Here is a 13,053-nt window from a genome sequence, read left to right on the forward strand (position 1 = left end):
ATTGTATATTCTTACATAGTTTTAATTTAATTGGATTAAAGTTGATTCAAATCCTGCACTGCTTTTTTTATTGAGTATGATGCAATATTGTGCATATATATATATATATATATATATATATATATATATATATATATATATATATATATATATATATATATATTATATACAAATACTCCAGTGTTTTGAATGTAAAAACTGATGTTCTGTTTAACTGAAACATTCATTTTCTGTACTGCAAGACTCTACTAGGAGACCCAAACCTGTTCCAGCATGACAATACCACTGTTCACAAAGACAACGCCATGATTTAATGGAGATTTGTGCTCATTAAGCCACACGGGTGTTAAATTTAGGTACTGATGTAGGTGAAGTTAGGAGGTCTGGGGTGCAGTCAGGATTCCAAATCGTCCCAAAGATGTTTAGTAGTGTATGCTCTTTAGCAGGGCTCTGAGGATCTTCTACTTCAAACCATGTAAAGCATATCTTCATGAAGCTCGCTTTGTGCAGAGGAGCATTGTCATTGTTTAAACAAGGCCTACTGCATCCAAACACATCCTACATATAGTTGTGTGTCTCAAATTTTGTGGTAACAGTTTAGATTCATGAAGTAGATAGATAGATAGATATATAGATAGATAGATAGATAGATAGATAGATAGATAGATAGATAGATAGATAGATAGATAGATAGATCGATAGATCGATAGATAGATAGATAAATAGATAGACAGACAGACAGACAGACAGACAGACAAGACAGACAGACAGACAGACAGACAGAAAGACAGACAGATATGCAAAAAAGTCCATTTAGAAATTTTATTAATAAATGTTATACAATAGCAAGTCAAGCCCCAAAAGCTTTTACAATGGAAAATAAATTGTTGTTCCCTCCATTATGATGAAATAACTTACATTAGATATGGAACATTCTGAATATACAGTAATCTTAAGAATAAACAAACAAACAAACAAACAAACAAACAAACAAACAAACAAACAAACAAACAAACAAACAAACAAAAAAAAATTAGCTTGCTGATTTCTTTAAACTATTGAACCCTCACAGAGATTCTTTCTCATGTTGAAGAGAGAGATGACAGACAATACATGTGGCATCACACACACACACACACACACACACACACACACACACACACACACACACACACACACACACACACACACACACGCACGCACGCTTGCACGCACTGCATACGGAAAGTCTGTACATACAGCATACATCATATGATTCAAATGGTTCAGTCACAGTTGCACATACATTTTTCATGAAGCATCGACTCCTAGTCATTTTGCTGGGCTGTAATATAATCCACATTTAGAGGGACAATCCACACTGTATGAACAAAGGTTTGTGGACACTTGACCATTAGATTCATATGTGCTTTTTGAACATCCGATTCCACATTTAGTCCCCGTTCTCTTTTATAAAACCTTCACTCTTCTGGAAAGATATTTGGCCGGATTTTGGGGTGTGTTTGTGGAGAGTTGTGTTCATTCAGACTAAAATGCATTAGAGAAGGCAAGTATTGATTTAGGTGAGGTGAGGAGGCCTGAGGTGTAGTCAGCGATCCAATTCATCAAAGGGGTTCAGTAGGGTTGAGGTCAGAGCTCTATAGCAGGCTACTTAAGATCTTCTACTCCAACCCATGTAAACCATATCTTATGGCTGGCTTTATGCACAGGGACATTGCCATGCTGGAACTGGTTTGGGTCTTTTAGTTCAAGTCAAGGGAAATTTTACCATAATCCAAAGTTCGCTCCAACTTTGTGGAAAAGTCAAGTATCTCAATATTGTTTTCGATAAAGTGTCTCTTATAATTTGAATCAAGTACAATCCATTTTTACATCTTTCCCAAAAAGATGGTCAGGCTTACATTTCAGTTTACCTTCCCAATTATTCAAATCATTCGATGTGTTTTCAATGTATGTAATCACAAATCAACAATCTACTAACGTTGATCGTTGACTTCACAGCACTTTGCTGAAATTTAGTGATAATTTGTTTTTGTACAAATAGTTTAGTTCTTGTTTTTTGAGCGGGTTTAATTGCAAGTATGTACAAAATACCTGCAAATGAATGATTCAGTCTCATGTGTTAACTCTATAAAGGGAAGAAATACATTACATAAAAAAATAAATAAAAAAAAGTCACTATCATGTGCAAGTTTTTATGACAATTAATACACGTTGTCACTGTTTTTTTCAATAGTGTGTGTCATTTTATTTAGTTTTACTTTTTGACTGGTCTTTTATCTGATAATCATTAACGATTATTAACATCTTATATTAGGATCAGTAAATGTTGGCTTGGCATTTGATACATTTTAATCTTTGCATAAAGTCAGTAAAAATACAAGAATATAATGAAACATAACAATGACTGTGTGTGTGTGTGTGTGTGTGTGTGTGTGTGTGTGTGTGTGTGTGTGTGTGTGTGCGTGCATGGATGACCAGATTTAATACTAATATAATAATAATAATCGTAAACAATTTTATCAACAAAATAAGAATTTAAATGAAAATAAAAAAATAATATTCAATTGAATATTTGTTTTTATTTGTTAAATATCCTCTTTAAGCCTCACATTCTTATTCGAAATGTTTTGCCGCCCCTTTGTGGTCCATTACGGTACTGCATTTTACTCTCATATACCTGATAATGATCATTTTAATTTAAAAGTATTATATTTCTTAATAATTTAATTATATTTACTTATTTCCAATAATTAACATTTACATATTTTATATTGTCTTTCATTAAAAAATATTTTTTTAAATCCAGAATATCTTTTTAGAATTTAATAATGATAACATTTTGATGTAAAATTGATGCATCAAATAAAATCTAATTGAAAAGATTTTTCCTGAATACATCTGAAGCCTTTATGGAGCTGCTTTGAAAGCTTATAATAAATATATAAGTATGTTCTCTCTGATCAAAAATAGCCATTTTTATAATAGCCATTTACTTTTCTTTAGTGTGGTCTGTTCGGTTGATTAGGAAATGATGAGTCCTGACATAACACTGATCCAAAACATCAAAATTGTCTGTCAAAATTTGGAAACATCAAGTCTTTTATCATTTCTCAGTACACATGCATGATCCTTTTGTTGATATGCAACAAACTAGGTCATTTAATGGTATAAGACTTACTTTGACCAAATATATAAATGCACAGATATTCAACTTTATTTCCCTGAACAATTAATCCTTAACCATGAATAACAGCTTTACACAATCTTGACATCTAGACAGTTAATTTCTCCAAACAATTGTCTGAAATAGCCTCTTAAAACTTGCCAAAGGTGTTCTTCACTAGATATTTTTTTCTGACCTTGTCATCCAGTTCACCCCAGAGAAATTCAATAGGATTTAGTTGCAGTGACTGGGCAGGCCATTCCATGATAAATAACACTCCAGCTGAATGTTTGCTCTCCAAAATAATGCTTATAGAGCTTGAATGCTACAGATCACCTCTCACCTGGAATAAATCTCCAAACTTCCCTGCTCCAAAACAACCCCAAACTAATTAAGCTTTCACCTCCATGATAGACTGTAGGTGCGAGGCAGTCTGCTAACGTCTTCGCTCCTGTTCTCCATCTTCTTCTGGTAAACATATTGAATTTAGACTCTGCTGTCCACAGATATTTCTTTCACTCATTCGCTGTTCAATTGTGTGTTTTTGCCTTTACCTAAGATGTTGCATATACAGTAAACAAAAGAAACAGGCATGTGTTTTGAATTTTTTTTAGAGACTAGTTGTTTCCAAACTTTTGACATGCACTGTATGTCCTTTGCACTGAAATGCAGGTTCAACTGACCTGTTAATCAGGAAAGCCTGACCATATGTTAGTCTTAAAGGGAATAACTGCATGATCTAGATTCTAGTCTCTTCTAACATCTCATAATGCCAAAGATTTATCATTTTAATCTCTTTTATAAAATTTGTAATCTCTTTTTTAAATACAACATAGTGCCGTTTCTCTGTCTCTCCATAATCGTCCATAAATAAACTCCATACTCTTTGTATTTTTTTCTAAATGCGCATCTATCTTCAGACATCATAACAGGTTACAATAACAGCTTGCTATAAAGGAATGCATGTGAGTGTATGCTGTAATGCTTCTTGTCTAATCTGTTCACCTCTTCGTTTGTTTCATGTGCGTAACTGTTAAGTTTTAGTCTCATTTCTGAAGGAAAGAAAGAGCAAAAACTAAAACAATTTGGTTTCATAAGACTAGAGATGTGTCTCAGTCACCTCCCTAGTTCAGTCTTCAGGAACTGATGAGGGAGTCGGATATTTGGAGCGTTGGTATGTTCAATCCTTAAACTAAAAATCCCACGATGCCGCAGAAAATCCACCAATGCTCTGGAAACGATGTAATTCTTTAAAGATTGAAATGTAAGCAGCTTGTTATCGTTGTATATGGTTTGTTCGAGTTGATATTGTTAAAGTATTTTTTTGAAACCCACTAGCTAACCTACTATCCTGCTTGAAGTACAATTACAAAAACATTTGATTATTTTGTCATATAAAGAAATTAATATGACATATAAAACTTAAATATTTGATAAGTTTTTTACAGGAACTGATGAGTAAATTAGAAATTTCGTCCTGCTTGATGTTGTGAGAATGCTTTACAGGTAGAGTATATGAACAATTCATCAGTAGCTCAATATACAGCAAGTCAGGATTCTTATCAGTGCCCGAACTTGTATTCTTGGTATATTCACCACAGAGGGAGCTAGAGAGCTGAATAGGATGCATCTGACTCATTGAGTCTAGAAATTTTTCGAATACCAGCAGGGGGCGTCAGAGGTGGTTGTGAAAGGCAACTGGAGTTAAAAAGTGGATGTTTCCCACCACCTTTTATTGGTCTTCAACAATTCCAGGTTTAATTTTGTGAGTAATTTATTTGCCGCAGATCAGAAAAGTCCATTGTGAAACGGTACTTCATTCTTGCAAAAATTCCGTGTGCTAGTTTCTGCCTGTCTATTTCTTCCTCCGTCACTGTCTCTCTTGCACACATTGACAAACACAAACACTGTATCACTATCACCTTAAACCCCAAATTCTCAAAACCTTTTTGTCTATCCATTGTCCAACCGAGGAAAGAACCTCTCCTAGTCACCACCCCCTTTTTTTCTTCAGTAGACTTTGCTAATAACTGCTTGTTTTCTGCATAACATTACCTAGGTGTCTTCTGAGTCTAAGTCATTGCTGTAAGAGCCAATAGTTGGGTCAGTGGTTAGAGATTTGCCAGTGTTGTGTCTTGCCTGGTCCAGGATAAGAATATCATCCACTTTTCCAGACTTTTCCATCATGCAACTGATGTTAGATGAGTTTTTCGAGTAGTTCAGAGTAAGGGAATTGGCTGGGTGTTTGGTTTCGTCCATGTTACCCATGACTACCTGCTGTTTGGGGTGGTCCTGATTACATATAATGCCAGACTGTTTGACCTGGACACGTCCAATTTCCTCCAAGGCACTGGCCAGAGAGTCAAGATCTCCTCGTTCCTGATGTTGAACTTCCCACAAGCACAGGATTGCTGCAGAGGGACTTGACTGCTGTGCAAAGTAACCCAGATTCCTAGAATGAGAATTGAAATAAACAATAAAAAGATTTCATGGATAAAAGTTCTTAATTAAGAAGTGAAACAACTGCCATATTTATTACGATACTGGAATTCAACCGGTTGCATAAAAATAAAGACTTCAGAGTTCAGCAGTGCGAAATGGTACAATAACAGGTGCAATTGTCATGAGACAGTGTATGAATTAGAGCAGGCAGCTGCCCAACGCTTCAGGGTGGATGTAAATAATCATGGCTCTTGCATAATGGAAAAGAATGGTCAACTTTTATTATTATTACATTTCATTATTTAATCATGTTAATACATACTGATGGGTCATGCTAATAAGCTGATTTCACAGCTGACTACAAACATTAGCAACAACAGCAACACAAACGATCGCTAAAATGAAGTGGGGATCATGACCTAGTCATCAAGCAGTGTCACAGAGAGCATAGTGCTCAATTAGGACCATTGTACTTTCCGAGAGCAGAGGTCAGGCCACAAGCATTTTCTAAAGACCCCTATTAAAGGTACAAAAAAGACAAAGGTTAGTGTGTCCTTGATGAATGCCTGACCATTCAAATAACCGTTAGGATCAGCTACATGGGGGTTGCATGGTGAATGACTGGAGAGTGGGGGGTACCTGGCTTTCTAACTAGTATTCAGGAGTTCCAACAAGGTTCCCTGGTGGTCTAGTGCTTAGGAGGCGGCGCACTTATCGCTGCGGCCCGGGTTCAATCCCCGTTCAGGGAACCAACCCCAGCCATTGGGGTTGCACAAGCCTTAGTCCCAAACCCGGATAAATGGAGAGGGTTGCTTTAGGAAGGGCATCCAGCGTAAAAACATGTGCCAAATCAAACATGCGGATGATCCGCTGTGGCGACCCCTAATGGGAGAAGCCGAAAGAAAGTTTATTCAGGAGTTCCAACAATTATGTCTTTAGTTGTGAGTATACTCCTAAGTCTAAAGTCATGCAGCTGGAGTTTGTCTCAGAATTCAAGAGGGTTGATCCTATTAAATCTTCACTTCCCAAGAAAAAGAAACCGCTGATTGTTGAACTGACATATTCACCAGATAAAGTATTCAGGTTTTTGAGAAGGCAGACCATGTGCTTTAAGAAGCATTACTATTCTGTCTGCATAGTGTTACTGGGAGGGAAATGGGGTAATACTTCCTTACTGTAATTCTTTGGCTACTTTCTAGTATTACTGAGTATCAAAGATATAAGCAACTTTTACTATCTACTCAAATACATTTATGATTCAATATATACATTTTCTATACAATTCTAATTGACAATGACCGTCACCAATTACATTTAGCCTGTTAGCTTTATTAGTAATGGGTTATTTATTTAGCAAAAAGGACAATATCTACTTTAGTTTTATTTGTCCATTGAATACTAGCGATTCTTCTTCTTTGTGATATGATATTGCCATTTTATTTGTTAACTGAAGATACCTTTTTGAAAGATTGCTTTACTACTCTGTCGTTTTTGCCCCGACTTGTTTGATCTTTGTTTCTCTCTGGCATGTTGAAGAGATGTTGTGTTGATTTTGATTAATGTAGTGTCGAGGTGTACAATTGTATTCCTATTTTTAGAAAATAATACCTCATAAATCAACTGGTTTTGGCTTTTTACTAACATGTGTTTCGGTGTTGAGGAATAGTGCATCTTTGAGCTTATGTTCAATAATAGTCAAATACTCAAGTATTGTTCAAATCAGATACTTTAAGACTTTCAGTTAAATCTTCTTGTAATTGGTGTCTTTCTCACGCTCGGATCAAGAGTCGGAGACCAGAATACAGTCAATGAGTTTTATTTGCCTTAGTACATGAGACAGGAGTTTGTGATTCGGCAGAATCACAAACCGGAAAACGAGTAAAATCCGTAACATGGGATGTCCAGGGATGATCTCTAGTGCAATCTGTAGATCGGCCGGTGAGCGAGTGGGAACGGGGGCCTTATAAATGGGAGAGTAGATTGGAGACAGGTAAAGGTGATTAGTAGGAAGGCGCGGCTGTGCGAGTGTGCTGAGTGCAGGTGGGAGGTGTGGCTGACAGCCTTTTCATGTATTATTTTTGGGCGCTCTTTACACTGACAAATGATGGAGATACTTAGAGATGGTGAGATTGGGATGAAGGAGTGGCCAGATCGACACTCAACTCAAAAAAAAAAGTTATTAGGCAAAGCTCATTAATGTAATTTTTATTACCAGAGCACTTTGGGTCAAATGTAATTAATTAATTTTGTGATCAATTTACTGGTCTTCAGGCCATATGTGGGGCAGAGCTGTTAATTAATCAGCCATTGATGATAAGGGGTGAGTTAGATTTCTTACACAGGTTGATTGTCAGATTCATCTGGTAATCCAAGGAGAGCCTTCCAGGTTGTTGAGGAGCATATGGCAGAAGCTATGGTGAGATTATAAAATAACTCTTACTTCTGAGAAAAGCCTTCCTTGTACTGAGAGAAATCAGATGCATGGTGTCTGAATGCACCACATGTAATTCCTTAATTAAAGTGGTTGCAGTGAGATTCAATTGCTGTAAGACAGGAAGGAAGGAAGATATTTAGAATGCTTTGGTGAACACCAGCAACCAGGTATACAATCAGTGAGGAAGGCCTTCTGAAGAATGCTCACAGAAAACTCACAGAAGACAGACAATCTGACTCAAATGAAGTAAGATCCACAGAAAAGCTACACAAAAAATCACAAAACACTTCATTCATAAAAAATAAAAAATTGTATTAGCAAACCATTTAAAGCTTGCAGAGTGGCCAAAACCATACACAAGCTCTGTTGAGCAAGTCTGGAAGAGGGTTGACTTTTATTGGAGATATTGCTACAGTAAGTGATGGGAGGAGAACTGAGAGACTGGGAAACTCCTTGATTGAGAAGAAGAGTTTCTTCCTTTTGGTCTATTGTCTCAGGGGGTCATTTTCTGCGACTTAGATTACTTCAGAAATTTCAGAAAAGTTACAAGGGAAGGTAGTTTCTATTTTTTTTCCATCAGGAGGCCTGATAGTGTCATGCAATTATGAAGAATAATTTTCTTACATCCTAGAAATAGCATTTGTCATTTCAATTTAAGATTCTGGGGAAAAAATGAAGGGATCCTGACTGTGAACCAGCATTTTGCTTGCACAACTTTGGTTTAAAGTGTGATATAGTCTTTATGCGCTCTTTATTTATTTAATGTAGGCCTGGAATCAGTTTCTGATTTTATTAGACAGGAAATCAAGATTCAGGCTTTTCCGTTAGGGGGGCTTAGTTGCGTTCCCTTCCTTACCAGTAATAGCAATTTTTCTGGGCACCATCTGGTGTAGACCATCGATATTTACTCAAGCATTTATCTACTTGTATAAAATCAGCACCTCCAAGTCTGATGCTATTTCCTACTTGAAATGTGTGGGATGTTTTTTTTTTAATTTAGGTAGAAACAGTATGCTGAAACAGTTTGCTTAGAGTGTGAATGTTCTGTTAACCAATCATTATACACCACATATGGTCTTGAGTTGAGGGAAAAGACTAAACGCTTAAGGTCACAAGCACAGACAGTTTTAATGAGGTTTGTCCACAGGGTTGCTGGGTTTAATATTTTCTGATAATTCATTTTGTTTTACAGTTTGGTAAAAAGCTTATACTTAATAGATAAGCACAACAAATAACCAGTCTTTTTTTTTTTATATTAGATATGATCCATACTGTAAAATACAGCTTAATTTACTATAAACACAATTCCTCATCTACGAGGCTCATCAAGGACAAAATCTATCATTGCACAAAAAGCTTGTAATGTGTATTTTTCTCCATTAGGAGACAGTGCTGCACTATTCACAGCATCACTACCTCTCACTGGGTAAATCACCTTACACACATTGTGGAGAGTTAATTGCTGAAATCCGCTTAACAAGGAAGCATGTCTCATTACACGCTGCCTGCAGCATCGGACGGGTGGAAAATCCTGCAAAATCCTCCAATCTTTAAAGCATGTGTGTGGCTTTTTAAAAGAAAAGCAGACAGACTTTCCCCCCCTTAAACCGGTTTTGATTTGACAGCTTATATTGGTTCAAAAGTTACAGTGCATGGAAAAATCCCCTGATACACTGGTGACAGTTTTTTTCTATTGAAATAGACTTTTTGGATTTATATACACTTCAGCAAAATGAACAAATTAATACCAATACATTTTCCAGGCATGAGTTGTATGAAACTTTGGCATTTCAAAACAATTTTATGCAAAATATGTGTATAGATCAAATAAAGACCTCATCATTAATTAAGAAAGGTTCACAAAGAAAACACCAGAAAAGAACAATACTCTATATGAGCAATATTTGCACCTAAAAGTACACAGGACTCTGTAAGGGCTGATAGAAATATAGTTGTGGTTAAATGCTGTTCTGTGGATGGAGGGGGAAGTGAGTGGTAAGGATCACACACATGTGCTGAATTTCACTAAGTGTTCTGTGTTCCATTGAGTGACGGCATGCATAAAAGTGAGAAAGATGAGAGCCGAGAGAGAGAGAGAGAGAGAGAGAGAGAGAGAGAGAGAGAGAGAGAGAGAGAGAGAAAGCTGAGCACAAAGAGCAGTGTGTGCACTATCAATGACTGTCCTGAATAATGAAAGTAAAATAGTGCAGAAAATATAGAGACTTCATTTTTTTTTTTTTTTTGTCCCAAGGCTGTCTATCGTTTTCTCTTTCCTAAACCCTCTGTCATTCCACAGGCTGGAATATATTTCTTTGTGATGACTTTGGAGGAAGGTTTTTAAAATTAATTAAACCATAGACAGTGTGCCCCAGTTTCCTCATTAATATTTGGCTGATTTGAATCTGGTCTCTTTTGTTAATGACACTGAACATGACAGTAAATGATTGAAACAACCATTGACAATTTAATATGGCCAATTTTTGGTTTGTGTGTGACTGTGTGTGTGTGTGTGTGTGTGTGTGTGTGTGTGTGTGTGTGTGTGTGTGTGTGTGTGTGTGTTTACATGTGTGTATGCACTTGCAAGTGTATCCCACCTGTTTATGTGCAGTTTCTGGGCTAGCAGCTGCCAGTCTTTGCCTTTGGCATTGGCTGTGTCGAAGGTGGCACAGATCCTCTGCCGTATGGAAAGGGGGATTTTAAAAGCTTTTTCCCCCGTCTGAGAGGAAATGGTAGAATCGGACTGAAAGGAAAATGGCACCATTTCCTTTTGGCTCTGGAAAAAAAAATGTTTGACAAAGGATAGAAATGATAATTGCTATGTTAATTAACAGAAAAAAGACACCTAAAGCGAAAGCTTAAATACACACACTTCAAAATCATAAAATGAACAAATGTGGTAGCAATACATTTTTCTTTCAAACTAGGAGACCAAAATCTGTTCTAACATGGGATATGCTTTGGAACATCCCATTACACATGTAGTCCTCCTATTGCTCCTGTGATGACCTCCACATCTTGGTTAGATCTTCCACTAGAGTTTGGAGTGTGTTTGTAAAGATTTTTGCTCAATTAGTCACAAAGGCAAAGTCAAATAATAAAGATGGGTGAGGAGGCCTGTGGTGAAGTTAGCGTTCCAATTTATCCCAAAGGTGTTCAATAGGATTGTGGTCATAGTCCTAGTTAAATTAAGTCAAGTCAAGGGGCTTTTGTTGTCATTTCAACATTATGTAGCTGACGCAGTACACGGTGAAATGAGACAACGTTTCTCCAGAACCCTGGTACTACATCACACAACATAAAGCTACATAACAGAAAAGACCGGACGATACAAGACAGTGTGGGACAGATACACTTTTTAGCTCTATAGCAGGCCACTCAAGATCTTCCACTCCAACTTATGTATATCATACTTTCATGGAGTTCATTATGTTCACAAGGGGCATTTAAATAATGGAAAAGCTTTGGGTCTGTTACTTCAAGTGAAGGGAAAATGTAATGCTACCACATCCAAAGACATCCTATACAATTGTGTGCCTCCAATTTTGTGGTAGCGTTTGAGGAAGAACCACAAATGTCTGGAAAAGCCAGATGTCACCATACTTTTGTCTATATAGTGTATATACATAATTACAGGCATAAGTTTATAGCCATTATGACCATCTGCCTAACATTGCATTTGTCCCCCTTTTGCTGCCGAAACACTCTTGACCCTTCAGCAATTTAAGCTACAGAAGCTCGTCTGTTGGATCGGACCACATGGGCCGGCCTTCAGAGAGCCATATCAATGAGCCTCGGCCGCCCATGACCCTGTCACCGGTTCACCACTGTTCCTACCTTGAACCACTTTTAATAGATAAGTTAGGTTGAGAAAGGTTATAATTGTCATAACGTCATGCTTAATCAGTGTATATACAAGAAAACAGTTAACAGTTACATTTTATGTCAATGAACTACAAAATCAAGGTTATCAAATGAACTTATTAATAGTCAAAGGAATTAACAATTCAGGGTCCTCAATACACAACTGCAACTTGAATCATGAATAAATCATTGCATGCTGAATGTATGTATGTGTGCATATATATATATATATATATATATATATATATATATATATATATATATATATATATATATATATATATATATATATATATATATAATAATATATACATAATTTTTTTTGTATATTTATTTTTATAGTTTGTATGAGCATATAAAACTATTTGCTCGCTCTTTGTTTGTGCTTCCTTGTTAATGTCTGTATATGCTGCGTACCTCAGCCATGGTGGTGCAGAGCTGCAGGATCTGCTCATGACCTTTGACCTGCCGCACCCTGATCTTACATGAGAGCTGATTGGCTGCTGGATTGTGGCACTGCAGAGAGAAGGCACAATGCAAAGGAGATGCAGTACTGCACCACACCTGACTGAAAGGGAACTCCTGCAGAGAGTAAAAGAGAGAGAGAGAGATAGAATAAAAGAGAAAAAGAAAGAAAGAGATAGTGATATCGAACCTGGAATTAAAGGCCACCTATGTAAGCTGTATACATACTTTGTAGGTATACAGCTACTATTTCAATCCATTTCTGCCTCATTCATCCATGGATCGCTGACCTGATATTCTGAGTGCCAGAATGTCATTGGCATGATATTGATATAGTAGAGTGTGACTCGAGTGCAAGTACAAAACCTGGTAGAGGTATATTATCTAGACTTTGGATGTTTTTAGATCAACTGATAAATTGTTCTTTGCACACATCATGCATAGAAAAAATAGAGAACATCATTGTACCTTTGTGTGATAATGGGACCCAATGTGTTTAAATAAAAACAATTAAATCTGTACTGCTTTCCTGAAAAAAAAGCACTAGATCACAGGATGGTCAGCACTGGTCCTATGGTGGTCCCTTTACATTAATTTATGGAGTTCCCTTACAGTATATGTACACTAGGTATACTTGATAAAGTGGCTAGTACTGTATGTGTTGTGTGTTTGCCTTTAATAAGCT

The 13,053-nt window shown here is 36.7% G+C and overlaps 1 protein-coding gene across 2 annotated transcripts in view; it reads right to left on the reverse strand.

The window, feature by feature from the left end:
- Positions 1–4,865: 4,865 nt before the first annotated feature.
- The window catches only part of unc5da (unc-5 netrin receptor Da), a 254,244-nt gene continuing 246,056 nt past the window's right edge, over positions 4,866–13,053 (reverse strand). For both annotated transcript variants that reach the window (XM_083564027.1, XM_083564028.1), the window contains exons 15-17: positions 12,321–12,485; positions 10,637–10,815; positions 4,866–5,618 (exon numbers count right to left, since the gene is read on the reverse strand). In XM_083564027.1, the coding sequence (XP_083420153.1) occupies positions 5,222–5,618; positions 10,637–10,815; positions 12,321–12,485 (741 nt within the window). In that variant the 3' untranslated portion in view covers positions 4,866–5,221. The remainder of the gene's footprint in view (positions 5,619–10,636; positions 10,816–12,320; positions 12,486–13,053) is intronic.

Source organism: Silurus aristotelis (assembly GCF_946808225.1).
Source record: "Silurus aristotelis genome assembly, chromosome: 16".
In the NCBI taxonomy this organism is placed as follows: domain Eukaryota; kingdom Metazoa; phylum Chordata; class Actinopteri; order Siluriformes; family Siluridae; genus Silurus; species Silurus aristotelis.